This window comes from Bos indicus, chromosome 11 (genome assembly GCF_029378745.1).
Source record: "Bos indicus isolate NIAB-ARS_2022 breed Sahiwal x Tharparkar chromosome 11, NIAB-ARS_B.indTharparkar_mat_pri_1.0, whole genome shotgun sequence".
Lineage (NCBI taxonomy): Eukaryota > Metazoa > Chordata > Mammalia > Artiodactyla > Bovidae > Bos > Bos indicus.
The window spans coordinates 67229603-67253590 of NC_091770.1; the positions used below are offsets into that span (position 1 = coordinate 67229603).

At 40.2% G+C, this 23988-nt stretch overlaps 1 protein-coding gene across 1 annotated transcript in view; it reads left to right on the plus strand.

Moving 5' to 3' along the window:
• The window catches only part of ANTXR1 (ANTXR cell adhesion molecule 1), a 258189-nt gene that overhangs the window by 72934 nt on the left and 161267 nt on the right, over positions 1–23988 (plus strand). Inside the window, exons 9-10 of the mRNA XM_019970429.2 lie at positions 6283–6343; positions 21475–21573. Of these exons, the coding sequence (XP_019825988.1) occupies positions 6283–6343; positions 21475–21573 (160 nt within the window). The remainder of the gene's footprint in view (positions 1–6282; positions 6344–21474; positions 21574–23988) is intronic.

Below are 23988 nucleotides of genomic sequence, written 5' to 3' on the forward strand. Positions count from 1 at the left end.
TTGTATTCAAAAGACTATAAAAGATTTAAAGTTCAATTTAAAAAACCAGAAAAGATTAATGTAATAAAAGATTATATTTATGGGGAAAAAGAAAGACTGCTATATAATATGCTAAAATGCCAGTTAATGAAGCCATACAGAAAGTGTGCCATTTGTGCAACAAATATTTATTTAGTGCCTACTATGTGCTGGATAAAAACAATTCTCCTTGCCTTTGTAGAGGTTATAGTCTAAGAGGGAAGATAGACAATGACCAACCAATCATAAATATATCATTATAAACCACAATAAGTCCTCTGGAAGATGGTAATTTATACTAAAATGTGAATGAATACAGAAATATTTCATTGGTAAAATCACCAAGACTTAGGTCACAAAATCCATACTGAATTTGGAGGGTGACAAGGAGAGTGAATGTAAGGGACATTGCTAAGTTTTGGCTTAGAGAACTGCTGCTGCTAAGTCACTTCAGTCGTGTCTGACTCTGTGCGACCCCATAGACGGCAGCCCACCAGGCTCCCCTGTCCCTGGGATTCTCCAGGCAAGAATACTGGAGTGAATTGGGTGATAGATAGTTAACCACCTATGGGCCAGCCTACTTCAAGCTCTAGGCATCTTAGAAGCAGAATATGCCTTTCATGATAAATAAGACACTAAGAAACATGCTATCTAGATATGTAGAAGCAAAAGGCCCTAATACTACAAATGGATAAAGGAAATTGGTCTTAAATGAACACACACAAAACCCTTCCAACAGGAAATGGCCAAGTAAATAAAGAATGATAGTTTATTAGGGAAGGAGGCAGAGCAATGAGGGGGAAAAAATTAGGTAAGCTTATGGTAAGGGAGGGATTCATAACAACTCTATGCAAATATTCACAATCTTTAAGGATTCTTGAGAAATCTCTGCATAAACCCTGAACTTTATGAGAAAAGTCTTCAAAGTAAATAAGTAAAGTCCTGGACTAATCCACCATGGATTTCACTTTAAATATATTGAATAGCTTTTATTACTTGGCAGAGTTATTTTACATCGGTTGCCTCTTTTACTCCCCTAATAATCTAATGAGGTGTTCAAGAGTATCACTACCAGTACAACACGTGCATTTCTAGAGCTCTTTACAGATTCCAACATGCTTACCCATATATCTTCTTTTTGAAATCTGCCCAAAAGGTAGCAGGATAACATTATTAGCCATCTTTCAGGCATTTTCAGCAAATAGGATTTAGCAAGAGGCCAATGGTGAGTGATGAGATAGACGCAGTTATGAGTGATTGTCTTTGCCCAAGAGTAGTAGCAGTCATAGCAGTAGGTAACAGAAGTAAGAGTAACAGCTACCATTGTTTGAGAACTGAGTATGTGTTAGACATCCTGCTAAGAGCTTTACTACTAAGGCTGCTCTGAGCCTGTTTCTTGGTACCTTATTTTCATGAAAGGCACTCGTTGGCTGATGGCCCAAGGTCATTAAATAACTATCTATTGACTAATCACATCTGTCTAGTTCTGTCTACAGAACAAAAACCTTGTCAGTATTCCTTAATCTCACTCTCTTCCTCACTCTCTAAGCCAACTTTTACCACCTAAGTTCTATTGATTTTACAAATGAAACTTCTCTGCGTTCTTGTCTGTTACTCATTTTACCATCAGACAGCTCTTTGAGGTCAGTGTTTTTCTTATTCTCATTTTACAGAAAAAGAAACTGAGATGCAGAAGTTTAATAACTTATCCAAATCCTCCTGGCCAGTAAGTGGTGGGGCTTGGATCTGAACAGAAATCTATTTAAAGTCCAGATCTATTTTTTTCTGTCTCCAGAGCCCAGGTTCCTAAGAATAAATTATCATTAGTTGAGGATTTCCAGGCCCTGTGCTATGGACTCTACCTATAGTATCTCATTTAATCTTCCCAACTCAACAACCTCATGCAGTAGGTACTGTTCTTATCCTACCATTACAGATGAGGAAACAGACTCAGAGAGGTTATGGAACTTCCCCAAGGTCACAGTGCTTATGAGTTGACCCAAGCAATTTGATTCCAGATTCTAAATTATTAGTATGTTAAACTGTTTCACAAAATTGGGGTTCAGACAAGTTTAAGGATTTGCCAGGGACCATAAGTCAGACAAGTAGAGGACCAAGATCAAGGCCAAAAGCCAGTTCTTCACACTGGTTAGGCTTGAGACATGTGGTAGTCTTAGCCCAGTCTCCGGTGGAGGTCAATTATTCTGTCACCTCTGACATCACCCCGACCCTGTGTGAGTTCTTTCCGCTCTGTCTAGTCATTTCCCATCTTCTGGTTCCCAGTGCTCTGTCTGTACCTCCTCCATGACTACCAGTGCCCAGATCGGGGACGGATCCTCTGCCTCCCCACACCCATCCAGTCTCCAGTCCCTTAGGCTGCTCTGCTGTCTGCTGAAGTTCAGACAGACTGATTACTGTACAGTCTGGGCTGCTAATAACCAAAGGACCCCAAATCCACCCCATGCCATTCTGACTTCCTACCTTTTGAAACCAGATATTTCAAACTAATAGAAGCCACAGTCCCAGACAAATCCTGCCCATCCCCCTCACTGATAAATTTTACTCTATTGGCTGCACCATATCCCTTCCAGATGTTTTATGTTAAGATTGGGAAAGCTGTGTTTTTACTGGATTGAATCACTGCACTTGGCTGACATTTTTTGGCCCTAATACACTCCTTAGATTTATCAGCTAATTGCAGACACTTTGAGAGAATCATACGGCATGTGTTTATTATGACAAAACCTGCAAGTGTGTCTTTGTGGTTAAAGATTCACGGGTGTTTCCTTTACTGACCCCTGGTTAAGTATTAGAGTTGGTTCAAAAATGTTGCTTCCAAGTCAGGAACGTAACATGGGTGAAAATTTCATTTTTGTGTTTTGATGGAGTTTGAGGAATGGGACAGGATAGATCCAATAGCTCAATTTTCATTCTTGGACTGTTGAAATCTTTAGTTGAAGATAATAAAATGACTTATAAATGGAGATGGAGGAATTTTATTTAAAACGTAAGAAACAGCTTTATGTTGTTCTAATATCACTTAAATAAATTTCTCCAATGGGTCAATTGTGTTTCTTCCAATGTGGCCTGTTTGGAGATTTATGCCTGAAGACATGATGAAGAGGGCGGTTGCCTCTCTGAGTAACGGCCACCAGTAGCTAGGATGGCCCTTCAGGCAAGAAGAGCCCAGTGGCAGCAAACTAGGGGGGAGAGAGGAGAGGACAGTCATCACAGTTCAGGTAGCTTGGGTGCTATCTGGGGAGGATCTGGATGAGGATCCTGGCAAGCCCCAATCCTAGGATGCTGCTTCATCTAAAGGACTGTATTGACCATTGGAAAGAGGAGGAAGGAAAAGCCTGAAGGGAAACACGGATGCCCAGGATATATCCTTCGGTGGCGGGGGTGGGGGAGGGGGGGGGGGGGGGTGGAGGGGGTGGGGCTGTCCCTCATTCCAAGTAACAATGTCAGTGAAGGGCTCAGGGGTGATACTGGGTCCCCAGAGCCAGGTATGTGAGGACCACTGACCAACAGAGATGGAGGTGGAGAGCTGGGTGCATGTTATCTCATTCCTGCGAAACAGGGGGAACTGAGACTGCACCTGTGCTTGAGGTACGTGGTGACTGGGTAAGCTAAAGCGAGAGGAAAGAAGTCAAGCGCTGACAAAAAGGAACAAATTGCTTTGACTCTGGAATCACATAGAAGCTGAAAACAGATACTAAAATGCCTTTAAATTGTGAAAGAGGCAGAAAGAATGTTCAGGAAAAATAGCTGGAAGTCTGAATCTTAGAATTGTCAAGAAAAAGAAATACAGTCAGCCCTCTGTAACCTGGGTTTCACATTTGCAGATTCAACCAGCTGGGGATCAAAAATATTTGGGAAAAAAAAAAAAATCCAGAAAGTTCCAAAAAGTAAAACTTGAGTTTGCAGCATGCTGGGGACTATTTACATAGCATTTCCATTGTATTATGAATTATAAGCAATTTAGAGATGATTTAAAGCAGCAGGCCCCAACCTTTTTGGCACCAGGGACTGATTTTGTGGGAGAAAATTTTTCCATGGACCAGGGGTGGGGGCGGGGGAATGGTTCAGTGGTAATGCGAGTGATGGGGAGTGGCAGATGAAGCTTCACTGGCTTGCCTGCCACTCACCTCTTGCTGTGCGGCCCAATTCCTAACAGGCCATGGATGTGTACCATTTCCATAGCCTGGAGGTTGGGGACCCCTGACTTAAAGTATACGGAAGAATGTGTGCAGATACTCCACCATTTTATATAAGGGACTTGTGCATCCTCTGATTTCGGTGTCCATGGAGATCCTGGACCAGTCCTCCTGCAGGTACTGAGGGAGGACCATGCTGCTGCTTATGACTCTCAGGTATAGAGAATTACCTCAAATACCTGGTTTCGAGGGAGCCTCTTTCAGTGAATACGTCTGAATGTTTTGTCGTCTGTATATCAGAGAACAATTTTCTGAAGCATGTTGTTCATTTCCTTTCACAATGCTTCTCTATGAGGATGCCCAGATTTCTCTCTGGAATGGGTAAATATTATCTCTTCTGAGAAACTGGTTTGTTTTCATTCTTCAGACTGAGAATCTCATAAATATTGTCTGTCCTCATTTGCTACTAGAAAGCTTAGAATTAAATTCAGGAGCCACTCCTAACAAGGAAATAAGCTCTTCCCAATGTATTTTGTCTATGCTATTCTCACTCCTTACTTCATCTTCCCCTGATTTTCCCTTTAATCCATTTCCTCCCCTTTTATAATTTATTATATATTTTGTTTTACTGTATCCTTGTGGCATATGTATCACTTAAGCTGGAAAAAAGAAGCATATTTGCTAAAAACATCCATGCAAGTTAATGTGTGTTTCCCAATGCTAAAAATCCTTTTTTTCTTTTACAGACTTTACATTTTATTTCACTATTAATTCTTTTAACAAATGCCCCCTTCATAAATAGAGCAAAATGGTCTTCTTCAGCCCTCTGACCCGTTTCAATTTCCAAATTAAGTAAGGCCCACCCAAATAAAGATCATGCGGTATATCACTCAGTGTCCTATACTTGTTTAAAATGCTTGGCCAAAATTTTAGAATCCTTATGCAGTAAGCAGTGGGATTCATAAATGCTAGAGAAAAGCTTAAAAGTCAGATACCCCGATTTCGCCAGAAGCCTTTAATTCCCTGTGTAGTCTTGGAGTTCTCCAGACTCTCCACTGAACCCTGAAAGACTCACTTGGGGGAAAAACTATTTTATTTCCATTTACGTAAGGTCCTCTTAAAGTGTGAGGCACAATAAGCAGGCTTCAAAGACATCCTTTGCCTGCAACATGTTTCCACTTCTTTAACTAGAAGGCGACTGAGTAATTTGAGCGTGCATCTCTTCTAGAGAGTTGGCCATTTCCATCTTATCTCTCTGGTCTTATCTATTAATCACTTGTTTTTCTACTTTTTAAGCTTCTTTTGTTCCAGCTAAAGAGGTCTATGCATTTCTAGTTTCTCACCTTTGCAAATGCCACTCCCTGCTGGGACCTTAACCTTCCCCTAACTTATCCCTGCCCACTTGACTACATCCCACCCTCAGCAGCCACTTCTTCCAGGAAGCCCTTCTCAATTACAGCCCTCAGTGATCTCCCCCATGAACTCTAGCTTGTACTGTCTGCCCTTTTACCCTGGCATCTATCACATAGAATGGTCCATGGTTATTTATCTTTTCAAGTGTAGCTCCCATTTCATCTACTGGATGTAAACGTCTCTATAACTAGGACTGGCCTTTCATAGATTCAATGCATATCTGCCAGAACAAATGAATAAATAATTCTTATGGCTTTTGTGGGGCTTCCAGGGTGTTGCTAGTGGTAAAGAACCCACCTGCAATGCAGGAGACCTAAGGGATGCAGCTTCAATCCCTGGGTCAGGAAGATCCCCTGGAGTGGGGCAAGGCAGCCCAATCCAGTATTCTTGCCTGGAGAATCCCATGGACAGAGGAGCCTGGCAGGCTGCAGTCCATAGGGTCGCAGAGTCGGACAGGACTGAAGCGACTTAGCACACAGGCACATAGCTTTTGTGACACCCAGAACATCTAGCACAGTACTGCTCATTAAATGCTTGACATTAATAATATCAGTGAAAATGTAACACTCTACTTATCCACCCACTACAGCATAGTATCCTTGAGCCTTCTGATCCTGGTAGCTAAAATCAAACCCACTTTTCTAACAAAATAGCTATGCTTTGACTTTGACTTTTTGATTTCCTCTCCTCCTAGATATTGAAGAAATCCTGCATCGAAATTCTAGCAGCTGAACCATCCACCATATGTGCAGGAGGTAAATTGAAACTAACTGTTAATTGCTGTCACATGAATGATGAGATATCGAATTCAGGTCACGGTTACTTCATCAGTAGCAAAGAAGGGAGTTGGGGCACAAAAGGGGAGGGGGAAAAAAGGAGTAGAAATTGCTAAATTTGCTTCTGGGGCAAAAAGGTAATAAATAAACAACATGTCAGTTGTTTGAAAGTTTGAAAAAGCCTATCCAAATTCTCTCCTTTCATGGAAACTAATTATAGGAATATTACAGAAATACTGGATTCCCACCGCTACCAATACCCCTTTAACCCTTCATCTTCATGGCAGCCCTACATCACATCACAGTGATCATAGGCCACCTCTGAAATGTTGACATATTTAATTGTTTAACTGGTGCTGAACCTCTTTCCATAACTAATATTTTCATTTTAGTTAATCGCCCCATCTGCCAGCCCTTACAGAATGTCAATAGGCAGCTCCAGTTGTCCCCATAAAGAGCCATTATAATTTTATCATTAATGCAGCAAACCTCTGCTTAACGAAGAATCACCCTTCTCTGGGTCACAGTATTTTTTCTGACTGATCAAAATTGGGGTCTTGTTGTTGTTTTGTATTATAATGGACTGCCTAAAGCTTCAACCGTGCTGGCTCTCTTCGTACAATTCCTGGTAGTTTCCCCATCATTCTCCTTTTATTTATTTAAAAAGTACCGTTAGGCACCTACTGAATGCCAGGCACTGTGGTAGGTGCTCAAGATTCGAAAAGGATAAACTCTCTCCATTATTTCCTGGTGCTCTAGGACCTGGAGTCTTCCACTGTTGAGACCTCACTGTTGACATAATCTTTCTAGTCTCCTAAAATACCAAGTGCCAATTATTAATTTATCATAGAAAATATATCATGCAACCCTGTAAGCAGTGAGGAAGAACTTTCCAGCTTTTTCAAAAACTGTACAGTTTTATTCCTTATGGCATATTCTATTGATATAAGTGAGGTAATTCCTTGAGGATTTCATTCTAGTTTCTTGGCTATATTTTAGAATAGCTGAAACACTTTCAAGGAGTTAGATGTACTGAATAGTATGAACCAACAACAAAACACTAAGTATATATGTAAACATACAAAGTTGTTAGTGGTATTTGGGTACTGACTATTCAGAAATGTGTGTAAATTTCCTGAAGAAAAGCAATCAACAAAGAGTATCTGTTGACCTTTAAATACACTGCTACCTGGCAACACAGATGGCAGCAACATATGTAGCTAGCACAAAGACAGGTCCAGGAAAACCTTCTTAAGAAAAAGAATTGAAATATCTTACTTTTGCAAATTTACAAAAGCATATGACTACATGAAACCCAGTGCCAGGAGCCTAACCAGCGTTCATTAGCTCCAAGGTAAATCTGCCTCCACAATTTTTATCATTCCTTTATTTTAAAACAATTAGAAAACAGGGGAGTTCCTTAATTGTGCAATTATCTCATTCATGAAAAAACAACCCAGACTTGCAGTTTAGCAATCCTACTGTATGTTTTGCAACCGTGTATTGAATCAGAACATTTGAAGACAATGAATACTGAATTCTGTTAATTCAGCAGCATAATCAGTTCCCTTCCTGTGAGGTTATTAGGGACAGAGAAGAAATCTTTCTCTCCACTTCCCACTGCCTCAGAGTACATGGTACTTAATAGGTGGTCAATAAATGTTGACCGAATGCCTTGATTCATATATTCCTTCAATAAACAATGCACCAATTTTTGCTCATTTGACCCTGATTAACAACTACTTTCACCTAATCTCAAGAAGTTATCAGACCTTTGAACTGCCAATTTAAAATGAAGCAAAATTAGAACTAGCCGAAGACAGAACAAGACCCCTCAAACCCACAAAATCTCAACCGGTTGGACAATGGAAAAATATCTTATTAAATAATTCTTGAATCAAAGATTAATAAACCAAAATCTACTTTACTTGCCATCAAGGTGTTCAAGACAATAAAAAGCCCACATATATAAATATAATGAATATGTCACAGAAATATCAAGATCCACAAGATCTAATCCTAGCAAATTCAGTTTTTAGTCTGTTTCTTATTAAACAAAAAAGAAAAATAATTGAGTAAAAGATATTTTTAAAACTAAGGAAAATACAAGAAAAAAGATTAAAATGCATTAATTAATTTAAACAAATTAAAACAAGTTAACTGATAAATTATGCCAGGAGCTGTGTCTTTGACCAATAAAATAGGCAAATCTCTGGTAAATCCAGTCCAAAGAATCTTCCTTTGGATACTTTTTATATCTCTGACTGAAATGCAATAGCGCATATTTTATAAACAAACAATAGTTTCCCATATCAGAGTAAACTATCCAATTCTATTTATTTTATTTCTTTTTTAATTAAAGTGTAGTTAATTTACAATGTTGTGTTAATTTTTTCTGTACAGAAAAATGATTCAGTTATATATGTGCTTGTGTGTATATATATACATTCTTTTTTATACTTTTTCCCAGTATGGTTTATCACAGGATAATATTTCCCTGTGCTATACTGTAGGGCCTTGTTATTTATCCATTCTGTATATACGAGTTTGCATCTGCTAACCCCCAACTCCCCCTCTGCCCCCCCATTTCCTTTATCTCTTAGAAAAAAATTAACACAAGACACAACAATAGACCTAGTCATATGTTTTGAAAAGGCAAGCTCCCACCTCTCTTGACTTAGAATCATTAGGGTTAAAGCATGTTGATTAGAGAATAACTTTATTAAGAAGAAAATGAAACTTTCATAAGATATCCCTACTCCAAAAGTTCTTCCAAGGATTCTCTTAAAGGTCTATCTCTGATCATTCTTGGAGTAAGCCTGGCTTTCATGAAATATTGGGGGCCACTTCCCCGTGGTTATGAACTCCTGTCAAGTAGACCCAGGCATACCCCGTCTGAAATTTTCATTAGGCTACTGCGAGGATCCGGAGATTTATGTGAAAGTGCTTTAAAAATCATGAACTGTTATAACAAAACAAGGTGATATTATTATCATAAGTATCATTTTAATAAGGATTGAAGGTCAATGTGAGAATGTTGATAACATCATACCTAGATGAGAAAAATATGCCTGTATGTTTTTCTGAGCTTCCCTGATGGCTCGGTGGTAAAGAATCCACCTGCCAATGCAGGAGACGTGGATTTGATCCACTGGTCAGGAAGATCCCTGGAGAAGGAAATGGCAACCCACTCCAGTATTCTTGCCTGGGAAATCCCATGGACAGAGGACCCTGGCGGCTACAGTTCATAGGGTGGCAAAAGAGTCAGACATGACTTAGTAACTAAACAACAAGTGTTTCTCTACTGAAAGAAAATTGGAGAAATATATAGAGTTCAGAGTATCTGCAAAATGATTCACTAACTCAATATGTACTGAAGGGGAAAGTAAACAAGGAAATATTGAGACTGAACCCTGTGAAGAAGATAGAATTTGCTTTCATCCAAAACCTTTCCTCTCAGCCCCCTCCCCTGCCTCTCTGAATTACTTCCCTTCCTTGGCCACCAGAGCACCCCCTCCTGTGAAGCCCCACCCAGGCCTGTCCGCTCAAGACACTCTATGCTGATGACTGCATTCCCCCAAGACAGTGATCTCTGCTGGCTTTCACCAACAACTCAGCAACAGGCATAATTCTGACAGCACACCGAGCTCTGAGTGAGGCAGTGAGACAACGCACTGGACGACAAAACTGAGATCCAACACAGACCTTTCCATGTTGGCCTGCAAATAACATGGTGAAATTTAATAGGACAGATATAAAATGTTGAACTTGCAAACAGTTTCATATACAAGCAAGTTTAGAGAAACTTGACTTAGTAACATTTCGTGCAAAGAAAAAGAAAAAAGCAAGAAGACGCATAGCTATCTTGAGAGCCAACAAGAATGCCTTTGACAAAAAAGAAGCTGATGCCATCTTAGGGTGCATCAGTAGCCATCCAGTGTCCAGGGTAAGAGAGCTAATTCCATGCTGTGCTATTCCAAGTTCAGACCATGGCTCCAAGTCCCATATTTTAAGGATAGCATTGACACATGTTCTTAATAGAAGAGGAGATGGAACTAGAAAGCATTTAATAATTCATTCAGGATGTGAGGGCAGCCTGGCTGTGATATCTGTCACTCCACTGATAGACAGGATTGACTGAGCTGATCTGGCTGGCTAGACAGGTGTCCCCTCCCTCCCTCCCACGTGTGTCCCTTCTGAAGCTGTATGCTTAGTAGAAGAGGATAACCTTCTGCAATAGTGCTTCATGCGTAGTTCATGAATGCTATAGTGCTTCATGCACTGTAGTCCATTCTTCAGTCAAGGATATACAAGTAGCTGTGCTCCCTTGCTACAACCTCCAAACAAGCACTCAAGGTCCATTTACAGGAACACGCAGGATAGTCAAGCTTCTAAGAATCCAGTCACTGATTCTTTCCTTCCTTCCTTCCTTTCTTCTTCCTTCCTTCCTTCTTCCCTTTTTTCTTTCCTTCTTTCTCCCTCTCCCTCCTTTATTTTTTCCTTTTCCATCAATTCTTAGTGTCTACTACGTACCAAACAATGTGAAAAGATTTGAGTACCAAAATGAGTTGAGTCCCAACCCCCATGAAATTCTCAGTCTTCTCTAGGAGATAGTCATATGTTCAGATAAAATACAAAACCATGTATGAAGTACTATAGCAGAGATCTGCTCAAAGAGATGCTAATGAGATGCTTGTGGGATGAGAAAGGACTGAAGCGACCACAGAGATTTAGACAAAGCATTGAAACACAAGGATATTTGGAGAACTCCCATGCAGAAAGGACTTATTGGTCTTATTATATGTAGCTTTAGGAGACCACCACCGAGCGGTTGGGGAGGAATTCAAGGAGGCAGATTTTGGCTTAACACATGCAACTTTTACAATGAAAGCTTTCCAACAGTGGAGTAGATGGTTTGAACTTTCCACCCCTAGAATTATGTGAGCAACAGCTGAATGACCATCTGTAAACATATGCTGTCCAGAGAACTCCTCCTTTGGGTTTCCTTTATAACTTGAAGTTTCTAAAGACTTAATTCAAAGTCCGCTAAGATATTAATGGCTGATTATTGTTTAATTGCGAAAGAGACCAGTACACTTGGAACTATTTTGCATTTTAACAAAAAGTCTTAATGGGAAGAAGATGTAAGGATCTGCCCTGATCAAAAAGAATTTCATTCAATGAAATGAGTGAAACTATTTGGAGAGAGAGACGTCCCCCAAAGCCTCCAGTTCCAGAGGTTATAAACTGGCAGCCAACAAGCCCTCTCTGGTCTGCACATATGTTCTTTTTGATTCACACCGCAATTAAAAAAAAACAAAACAAATTTATTACTAACACTTAAAAGTCTGATTTCACCTAAAAATTCAGATTTTCATCTCATATTGAAAAATCAGATCTAGCAACACTGGGCCTGTATTTATCATATGATAATGATTATTAGAGACGGAATAACTTCCCTTTAAAAGAAGCATGTACTCTTTCCAACTCACCTACTATCCCACCTCTCCCCATTGTCACCCCTACACTAAGGCCAAGCATATGGTTGCCATTTAGTATGGTGCTGAAGTCCCTGGATTTACAGCTCCTGTTCTAAAACATGTAGGAAGTCATCTGCTCTGTGGAGAGCCTTTACAGCACCTTTGACTTTGCATGTGTGCCTGGTAAGTTGCTTCCATCATGTCTGATTCTGTGTGACCCTATAGATTGTAGCCAGCCAGGCTCCTCTGTCCATGGGATTCTCCAGGCAAGAATACTGGAGTTGTTTGCCATGCCCTCCACCAGGGATCTTCTTGACTCAGGGACTGAACCCACATCTCTCACATTTCCTGCATTGGCAGGAAAGTTCTTTACCTCTAGTGCCACCTGGGAAACCCCAGCTTTGACATTGCCTACATTTAAATGATTCTCTTTCCCTTCCAATATAGACTCTTTTTAAAATTTCCTAATTAAATAGTTTTGCAGATTAGCCTGTGTGTAATTAGGAGAATAGGCCCAATGTTGGATTGGCCCTGCCTACGTTAGTGTAGCTCCTCTTTAGGAAATGCATCCTTTGCTGAAGCACAGTTTTCTTCTGCTACCACAATGACGGCCTCAGATGTATATAGCTCAGTTCAGTCACTCAGTCATGTCCAACTCTTTGCAACCCCATGAACTGCAGCACACCAGGCCTCCTTGTCCATCACCAACTCCCGGAGTCCACCCAAACCCATGTCCATTGTGTCAGTGATGCCATCCAACTATCTCATCCTCTGTCGTCCCCTTCTCCTCCTGCCCTCAATCTTTCCCAGCATCAGGGTCTTTTCAAATGAGTCAGCTTTTCGCATCAGGTGGCCAAAGTATTGGAGTTTCAGCTTCAACATCAGTCCTTCCAATGAACAGCCAGGACGGATCTCCTTTAGTATGGATTAGTTGGATCTCCTTGCAGTCCAAGGGACTCTCAAAGTCTTCTCCAACACCACAGTTCAAAAGCATCGGCACTCAGCTTTCTTTATAGTCCAGCTCTCACATCCATACATGACCACTGGAAAAACCATAGCCTTGACTAGACGGACCTTTGTTGACAAAGTAATGTCTCTGCTTTTTAATATGCTGTCTAGGTTGGTCATAACTTTCTTTCCAAGGAGCGTCTTTTAATTTCATGGCTGCAGTCACCATCTGCAGTGATTTTGGAGCCCAGAAAAATAAAGTCAGCCACTGTTTCCCCATCTATTTGCCATGAAGTGATGGGATCGGATGCCATGATCTTCGTTTTCTGAATGTTGAGCTTTAAGCCAACTTTTTCACTCTCCACTTTCACTTTAATCAAGAGGCTCTTTAGTTCCTCTTCACTTTCTGCCATAAGGGTGGTGTCATCTGCACATCTGAGTTTATTGATATTTCTCCTGGCAATCTTGATTCCAGCTTGTGCTTCCTCCAGCCCAGAGTTTCTCATGATGTACTCTGCATATAAGTTAAATAAGCAGGGTGACAATATACAGCCTTGATGTACTCCTTTTCCTATTTGGAACCAGTCTGTTGTTCCATGTCCAGTTCTAACTGTTGCTTCCTGACCTGCATACAGGTTTCTCAAGAGGCAGGTGAGGTGGTCTGGTATTCCCATCTCTTTCAGAATTTTCCACAGTTTATTGTGATCCACACAGTCAAAGCTCATAGTGTTCTATGTAAGCAATACTCCAGGAAGAAACTAATTGGAATTAAGCATACAACTTGCCAGCTACTCTTCATGTGAAGCTTTTGTCCTCCAGAAATGGAAGGAGGTTTTCATCAGCTCCCCACATCATCATTTGAGAAGCAATTGTATTATTGTACTCTGTTGTTTCCCATTGTAATAAACAATGATCGAGTGAGTGCAAAGGAAGGTACTTTTAGGCAGCCTAAACCAGACACTTTTAAGCAAAATCAAAAAGTGGCTTTGTTTCTTTCACTCTTCATTTTCTTTCAAAAAGCTCCTGCCTGGCCCATAGGCACCGCCTCTGAATCAGTTGTTTAATTCTCTGCTTGTCTTCTTTTCCATTCAAAGATATTTCTATTTGAAGGAGGGATACTCACACTTAGAAGGTGGAAATGTAAAATGGTACTCTTACTTCGGAAAACAGTTCTAACAGTCTCTCAAAACGTTAAATATGCACCTACCACATGACCTAGCCATTGTTCTCCTAGGTATTCACCCAAGAAAAGAAGAAATGTATATTCTGACAGAGACTTGTACACAGATGTTTATAACTGGTCTATTTTTAAGAGCCAAAACCTGTGAACAACTCAAATTTTCATCAACACATGAATGGATAAACAACTGTGGTTTTTCATACAACGAATAATACTCAGCAATAAAAAGGAATAGACTATGCATAAACCTCAAAGTAATTATGGATGAGTCTTAAAATAATTATGCTGAGTATAAAGAAGTCAGACCAAAAAGAAATACTTACCATATGATTCCATTTCATAAAATTCTAGAGAATGCAAACTAACCTATAACAACAGAGAACAGATCAGTGGTTGCATGGTATGGGGAGGGACTGGAAGAAGAGATTATGAAGGGGAACATGGAAACTTCTGAGGCTGCTGGGTGTGTTTACCACCTTGATTGTGGTATTGCCCCATGATTGTGTAACTGTATCAAAATGTTTCAGTTATACACCTTACATACAACTTGTATATCAATTATACCTCACTAAAAAGTAAATAGCTATAAAAATTTTTTTTGAATCTTCTAGGAGAATGCAATGGCACCCCACTCCAGTACTCTTGCCTGGAAAATCCCATGGACGGAGGAGCCTGGTGGGCTACAGTCCATAGGGTCGCTAAGAGTCGGACACGACTGAAGCGACGCAGCAGAGTAATTTAGGCATCAGAAAGCACTTAATAAACATTCAGCTCTATATTATATTTTAGATGTTACATGTCACAATAAGCATTTAATAGGAGAGAAAATTAAAACTAACTCACAAGATAGAAATATCACTAACAATAATTTTGTTAGTGATAACAACAAAAGTCTTAGGTGACCAGAGCAAATGGTGAATATACAGATATCTCATTTTCAGATCCAGTGATTGAAAAAGGATCTTTATTGAGGTCATCACAAAACTATGTGTTCCATATTTTCAAAAAAAAAAGAAAAAGGAGGGAATAGAATAACTTTATCAATCTATTCTCTGACCTTAACAGTTTTCTTTTTTTAAACTGAGCTATAATTCACATATCCTGAAATTCACCCTTTCAAAGAGTTCAGTTCAATTCAGTCACTCAGTTGTGTCCGACTCTTTGCAACCCCATGAACCGCAGCATGCCAGGACTCCCTGTCCATCACCAACTCCCAGAATCCACCCAAACCCATGTCCATTGTGTCCGTGATACCATCCAACCATCTCATCTTCTGTTGTGTCCTCCTCTGGCCCTCAATCTTTCCCAGCATCAGGGTCTTTTCCAATGAGTCAGCTCCTGCATTAGGTGGCCAAAGTATTGGAGTTTCAGCTTCAACATCAGTCCTTCCAAAAAACACCTAGGACTGATCTCCTTTAGGATGGACTGGTTGGATCTCCTTACAGTCCAAGGGACTCTCAAGAGTCTTCTCCAACAACACAGTTCAAAAGCATCAATTCTTCGGCACTCAGCTTTTTTATAGTCCAACTCTCACATCCATGCATGACTACTGGAAAAACCATAGCCTTGACTAGACGACCTTTGTTGGCAAAATAATGTCTCTGCTTTTTAATATGCTATCTAGGTTGGTCATAACTTTCCTTCCAGGGAGCAAGCATCTTTTAATTTCATGGCTGCAGTCACCATCTGCAGTGATTTTGGAGCCCAGAAAAATAAAGTCAGCCACTGTGTCACTGTGTCAGTCACTGTGTCACTGTCACCAATGGGACCGGATGCCATGATCTTAGTTTTCTGAATGTTGAGCTTTAAGCCAACTTTTTCACTCTCCTCTTCTACTTTCACCAAGAGGCTCTTTAGTTCTTCTTCAATTTCTGCCATCAGGGTGGTGTCATCTGCATATCTGAGGTTATTGATATTTCTCCCATCAATCTTGATTGCAGCTTGTGCTTCCTCCACAATTCAGTAATGTTTGATATACTCACAAAGTCGTACAGCTATAACCACTATCTAATTCCAGAATATATTCATAATCTTACTCTTTAAGCAGTCACACCCCATTTCTTCCTCTCTCCAGCCCTGGCAACTGCCAGACAATATTCTGTCTTTCTGGATCTGCTAATCTGAGCTATTCATATGGAAATGAAAGGGAATGGGTGTCTGGCTTCTTTTACTTGGCATGATATTTTCAAGATTCATCCACATCACAGTATGTGTCAGAACTTACTTTATATGGATGAATAATATTCCATTGTATGAACACCATATTCATCATTTGATGGATACTTGCATTATTTCCACCTTTTGGCTATTATGAATAATGCTACTGTGAACACTCATGTACAAGCTTTTGTGTAGACATACATTTTCAAGTCTCTTGAGTGTATACCTAGGGATAGAATTTCTGGGTCATATAGTAATTCTAGGTTTAGCTTTTTGAGGAAGTGTCAAACTATTTTACAAAGCAACTGCACCAATTTACATTCCCACCAGCAAGGTACAGAGGGTCTAATTTCTTCACCAACAGTTGTTATTGTTCATCTCTTTTATTACAGCCATTCTGGAGAGTGTGGAGGGATTTTGATTTATATTTCCCTAATAACTAATGAGTTCTAAAGGAGATCAGCCCTGGGTGTTCTTTGGAAGGAATGATGCTAAAGCTGAAACTCTAGTACTTTGGCCACCTCATGCGAAGAGTTGACTCATTGGAAAAGACTCTGATGCTGGGAGGGATTGGGGGCAGGAGGAGAAGGGGACGACAGAGGATGAGATGGCTGGATGGTATCACCGACTCGATGGATGTGAGTGTGAGTGAACTCTGGGAGATGGTGATGGACAGGGAGGCTTGGCATGCTACAGTCCATGGAGTCGCAAAGAGTCGGACACGATTGAGAGACTGAACTGAACTGAATAATTAATGATGTTGGGCATCTTCTCATTCAATGACCTTATTAAGCCTCAGAAAATAAACAGGATTTTTATCTGACTGGTACCTGAATAAATGACCACATTCTCCTTCCCTTATTCCCTTTCTCTCCCAAGACGTCATTTATCCATTCATTAAATGAGCTTAGACTGACACTGGGAGAAGGCAAAGGCATCCCACTCCAGTACTCTTGCCTGAAAAATCCCATGGATGGAGGAGCCTGGTAGGCTGCAGTCCATGGGGTCGCTAGGAGTCGGACACGACGGAGCGACTTCACTTTCACTTTTCCCTTTCATGAATTGGAGAAGGAAATGGCAACCCTCTCCCAGTGTTCTTGCCTGGAGAATCCCAGGGACGGGGGAGCCTGGTGGGCTGCCGTCTATGGGGTCACACAGAGTCAGACACAACTGACACGACTTAGCAGCAGCAGCAGACTGATGCTGACTCAGCCCTAGGTTAGGCACAGCCCAAAATTATAAAGAAAAAGAAATCATGGCCTCTCCCATCAGGAAGCTTAAATTATAATTGAGAATAAAGTGACAAAAAGTCATAATAAATATATATCTTAAAGCTAACTTAAAGAATATGTAAAGAGATGGAGTAAAAGATCATTGCCTGGTAGAAAGTCCTCCTTGAAGCTTTCCAATCTCTAAGCACTTCTTCTAGGAGCTGTAACGCAACATACATGTTGCAAACTCTGGGAGTTGGTGATGGACAGGGAGGTCTGGCGTGCTACAGTCCATGGAGTCGCAAAGAGTCGGACACGATTGAGAGACTGAACTGAACTGAAAAAAAAAAAAAACCTTAGATGTACTTATTGTGAGAGGTAGGTTTAGGGCTTTGTGAATAGTGTAATTCAATCAGTATGTCCTGGTTCTGGTGTGTCCTGGTCTCACTTGCTGGCAGATCCACTTGACAAAGGTTTTGTTACATAACCTCTACGTGTGAAGGGCTGACATTCCAGTCAGGCTGCAGGGTCAGTATTTGGGCTGTTCTGGAGACCAAATGTGCATCCTATCACAGAAACTGTACCAGGCAGGGTGGCATCTGGCCTCTGCTCTGGTGTGCCTCCCAGAGCATCATTTCCTCCATCTGCTCCCCAGGCCTGGGGGTTAAATTGTTTGGTTTCCACTGTGGCTGTTCATGGATTCCTGATGTCTTTCTTCCTAATACCCTGAGGGTGTGCCAGGCCCAACCAGACAGACATCCTCTCTTACAGAGGACCCCTCAGCAGCACTGCTAAGGCTAGGATATGACCTTAAGAGAAGAGAACTTGGCACATGGCCTACATTTCCAGCATCTTCTCTCCTTCCACTGATCTTTGAGGAAATAAGAGAAGTAGGCCCAGCAGTGAGGCAGAAAACATTTTGAATCAGCAGAAACATCCAATGGCAGATTTCTGGATGTCTAGCATTCAAACTAAAAACAGAAATGAGTTTCTAAAGGCTAAACTGAATAAAAAGATATTGTACAATAAGATTCTTCCACAATGCCAGGCACTTAACAGAATGCTTGTTGAACCGACAGTGTCATCGATCACATGCCAGGCAGGCATCGAAAGAAAACGCTGAGTCCCTTTGCTGTTCACCTGAAACTGTCACAACATTGTTAATCGGCTATACCCCAATGCAAAATGTTTTTGGTGTTAAAAATAATATAAACTTTTTTAAAAAAGAAAAAAATAAAGAAAACTATTTAGTTCATCCTTCTAAATTTAGCAATCCTATCTATGTATCAACATGCATATCTAAATTCTTAATACTCATACTGTTGCAGTGAAAAGGAAAATAGAGGAATTAGTTTTTGTTTTCTTTCCCTTTCCTGAGAACAAAGAAAGAGAACAGTGAACAGGTCAGGGAAGAAATATAAACACACCTGAAAGAGTTGATCACTCCTAGTTTTACTTTTAACTATTCCTAATCTGTAGTCTGTTACTAGATTTGCTTTTCACAAACTAACCTGACACTCTGTAAATTATTCTGCATGAGTTACATCCTGCATGTATTGCCCCTTAACTCTATGCTAATTACATCCTGTACCTGGTGCTTACCTTTCCTGAGCTCTCCCTTTGCAGACCACCCCTTGTAGCTTTTTGCATTTCAAAAAGAAGGCCACAGGAAAATCAACCAGAGATAGTAATATTAGTCCCTCAGTCGTGTCTGACTCTTTGTGACCTCATGGACTGTAGCCTACCAGGCTCCTCAGTCCATGGGATTTTCCAGGCAAGAATACTAGAGTGGGTAGCCATTCCCTTCTCCAGGGGATCTTCCCAGCTCAGGAATCAAACCCAGGTCTCCCACACTGCAGGCAGACTCTTTACTGTCTGAGCTAACAGAGACTAATTACCTGTCTTCATGATGCCAGCTATGAGTATTTTGAAACAATACAAGAAGGAGAAGGACAGAAAACTCTCACTACTTTGTTCCTCATCACATCCCCAGACTATAAGCCCCTGTTTGTTACCACCAAAATCTTGGCTTTCTCTGGCCACTGAAGCCAAATAAAAAATTACAAAGACAGAGTTTGGAGGAACTAGAAAGATGGCTTGAATCCTCAGCTGGTTGAGGGAAGAACACAGCAGGCCAGTGCCCCCCACCCTGGGGAGTCAGAGGGGACCATATAGATGGGCCTCCCAGTCTGGGGTATGTAATAAGGAACAAAGTGAGAATTTGGCATTCTTCTTCGTGCATTGTTTCAAAACAGTCATAGCTGGCATCAGGTAGCCTGGTAATTGGATCTGAAAAAGCCATGTGCCCATGACCTTAATATAGTTCAAAACTAAGGCAGTGAATACTCATATATTAGTACCCAGTTTTGCTGCTCACCAATTACAGATTACTTGATCTTGGGCAAGTCATTTACAATTCAGTTTCCTTACAGTGAAGTTCGTTCATAGCTCTCAACAGCACTCTGTGCTAACTTGTTTCTCCTTGTGGCACACTTAGTGCCTCTAGGTTCCTTTCCTTTACTTTGGGTTCTCCGCCTCCCAGCCAGGCCAGCTCCACTTACCTGCAAAACGGGCAAACCTGCCCAAAATAAAAATAAAGTAAGCTTTAAAAAAAATCACAGTGTTAATCTCCAAATGAGTCATATGTCACAAGACATTGAGGATTCATTTTAGCATAATGGTAAAGAGCATGGCTGAGTTCTAAGCACATGACACTTGACACCTGGCAGACCTGGATTCCAGTTCTAATCCTCACTACCAGCTGTGTGATCTGGGACCAGCTATTTAACCTCGCTAAGCTTGTTTTTCTCATTTGTACCTCCCTGTAGTGAGGTTTAAATGACATCAGACATTTACAACACTTAGTACAGAGTCTGGCACACAAAGAGGGAGCAATTGATATCAGTTATTATTCTCTTGGCAAACATGACCCCTAAATGAGTTTCCTGGGAATGAAGGTGACATATATTCATGCCATTTATTAAAGTTTGGAAGAGTCCCCTATGCTAGTCCTTTAATTCCATTCTTCCTCCAATGAAAATCTCCATCTGAAACTTTACACTGCCAAATCCACTTTCACAAATATTATACTTTGACTTCTAACTTTTAGGCTTTTTCTTTTTTTTTAATGCCACACAGCATTATCCCATGCCCCAATTTTTATATACAAAAGGATGACAAAAGTAAAAGAAAATGAAGTATTGGCTATTAGTTACCATCAAACTTAAGCAAATATTCCTAAACATTTAATAAATTAATTAGTTGTTTTTTCCCTTTAGTAAGAGGATCATTATTTTTACTTTATGAAGATATATTGTGTTAATTCAGCATGAATTATGCCAACATGAAATTAACATGCAGGGCTAGAGGCCAGTGAGCTATATTAGCTCTTCTATTTGGAGAGAAGAGAGCATTAACCGCACTAGGACCTATGTCAGTTCAAAAGGGAAATGCTTGACACCTGGCCACCCATAAACAAGACTTGTCTTCTCTGGTGAGTACAGTTACTCACACCTAACACTACGTTTTCCTACTGTGTGCCCTGCAGAGACAGGAGAGCTGAAACTGTTGTCAAACAAATTCTAAACACAAAGGAATGCTTTTCTAGCTGTGGAAGAAAACACAAAAGGACAACGGCAAACAATACCTAGTCACATGCTGCACTATTCAGGGCAGATTGTGAATGCCAGAAGACAGTGGTCTTCAAAAACCCTAGGCACCTTGAGTTCTAAAGAAATCCTTTCCTCTGCATCCAATGTATAAGAGAGATACAAGAGGCCTGCTGGCAGCAGACATCACAGGTTTTAAAACTGCCACGACTTGAGAGATGGGTAAGGTTTGCAGGACACAGGTGAGGGAGAGGCACTCCAGGGAGGACGAACAGTAAAGGCAAAGCCAAGGTGGGAATTTAAAGTAAGAAGTCTGTGCCTTCCTGTGGACAACTAGTGAGAAGGTAGTGATTAGGTGGTGAAAGGCTCCCGCATGGATGCTCCTGTTTCCCAGCTTGAACTGCTTTTGAATGTTTTAAGCCTGATGAATAGTTAACAAGTACCCTAAATCAGGGCAGATGGGAAATGTAAGGTTAACGTTGTGCAGTCAATTAAGGTGTCTTGTCATTATTCTTTGTTTCAGAATCATTTCAAGTAGTCGTGAGAGGGAATGGCTTCCGACACGCCCGCAACGTGGACAGGGTCCTCTGCAGCTTTAAGATCAACGAGTCAGTCACGCTCAGTAAGTTCTTGCGGAGTTTGGGGGTTTCTGCTGCTGGCTTCTGGGAAGGGGGAGCTCCCAGCCTATCTCCCCGAAAAGCCACACCCAGGAAACTACAGAGAAGGGTCCTCCCTGCCAGAAAGGCCACCAGCAAAGGGCATAACTGGCCCCTGCGGTCCCCTTGCTCCCATGAGGAGAGGCAGCGGGTACTTGTTTCCCAGTCCGCCAGCATACCTGTACCAAGTTCCAAACTCTCAGGTGGCAGTGGTGGCCCTGACTGGTTGGGGCTTACAAAGCTCCACATTGGAGCTTAGTGAGATACCAGGACTCTCCAAACAAAAAGAGGAAAACAATAGGTGTTCCAAATTGATTAATTCTGAGTAAACCAAAAGCCAAAAAAATCTCATCAGGGAGATACCTGACCTGAGATACAGAAAGGTGGATGTAAAACTAAGTGTATTTCATGGGAAAAATGAATTATCACAACATTGGCACATTCACAAGACATTTGTAGTAGGGAAGTTAAAGACATGTGTGACTCAGATTACTGTCCAGGAAAGATGGGGGCAGATGGGTTATGTTAAGACAGATGGCCAGGAGTCCCTGTTATTATTTACATCTGGCATTCATCCCACAGATAATTACTGTTTCAGTATCTGCAGCAGTAAACAGCAATCATATACTGTATTTTCTACAGTGCTAGGACCTATTAAATACCTCACATCTTTTTACCACAACAGCCCTAGGAGGTAGAAAGACAAAGAAGATGGAGAGCATACTCATTTATTGACCTTTCACACTGGTTTTGTCCTCCTGTTAGCATTGTGGAGTAGCTACTATCCTGTTTTTAAAAAGGAAGAACTGAAGGGTATGCCTTTTTCCCTCTTTAGCATCTCAAAACCCATATGAATATTTAAACAAAGATATGCAATGGTTTCTTTACATCTGGAATTCCTGTATATGGAGAAACTGCAAAGATTTGAAATATTCAGTTATTTTTTCCTAATACTTAGAAATGCCCTCACGTATCCAGAAAGTACTTGCTTTTTGAAAACATTTTCAAGTATCCTGTCATAGTGTGAAAGTTGGACATGCACCCTCTGCAGAATCTTTCCATTTTTTTTTTTCATCCTTTAATTTGTGATGTTCAAGTCCACCTTCCCTCTCTCCTCTTAATCTTAAATCTAAGATCAGAAACTCCTGAGGATTAAATTCAAAAGACATCAACACCTTCCAAAGAAGGCTTCCCAGACAAGCAAGCCTTTAGAACCAACTCCTCTCTGAAGATGCATGGCCATGAGTATGGCATTGCTGTTGCTTGAAAGGTTACCCAGAGATTCTATACTAAGATAACAAAAAAATGCAAATTTTTTATGATGGATTTATAGAATGACATTTTAAACACGTATTTTCCAGCTTCTCCATAAAATTTTATTTCTTGGAAAACTAGCTTCTTTTCCTTTCCTAATATAAACTTGCAAACACCTGCACAGTCTGTTCACCTAATACATATTTTAAAAGAAATAAAGGCTGTTGGGTTTAGCTTCAACCACAAACCTCATTATGCTTTCAACACAAGCACTGACAGCTTGGACAAGAGAAAGGCAGTGACTCAACCATATTATATGCCACAACCAACACTCCTGAACTCAAACAGGTACTAAAAATATCCTAGCTAAGGGGGAGATACTGAAATTTTTTTAAAAAATTGTATTTATTAATTCATCTGTTCATTTATATTCAGTAAAGTAAGAAACTACGGAGGACAGAAAAGATAAATTTTAAAGTGCAACATATTCAATTCTTCATCTTTCTGTCAACTTTATGAATGTAAGTATCTTATTGAGTTGTCCCCATAAAATAAGACAAATTCAGATTCTCTTATTTTTCCCATTCTCCTTTTCCACTTCCAGATCATGTTTTAAAATATTACGTTTTCATTTTTATAGTATATATTTCCTCTTTCAAGATTTTTCCCTAAATACTGCATTACATTTTATAACAAAAAAGAGAATAGAATTCCCTTATTAATCAAAAAATGACTAATTGAAGGCCCAATAATGAAGCTATGGTTTTTATTATATAAGCCTTGGAGTCTTCAAGAAATAATGTATTATTTGTAGCAGATTATGTGAAGAAAAATAGTTAAGTAAAAAATAACAAAAAAATTACATTTATAGTGAGATATATTAACATAACTGTCAAAGCCTTTGGATGGATAATAAAAAAATTAAAGCTATAGAGCAAATATATATACTTTTTTTAAATGGCTATGAATTCCCTTTAACATGTACTGCACTAAGAAATAAACCACTGATATATTAATGCCAAAGTGTTGAAATTGTTTACATATATTTTTAGATGATAAATATAACCAGAAAATAAAAAGCATAGGTTAATACCTATATCCATCCTGCTTTCCTTGCCTTTGCTTAA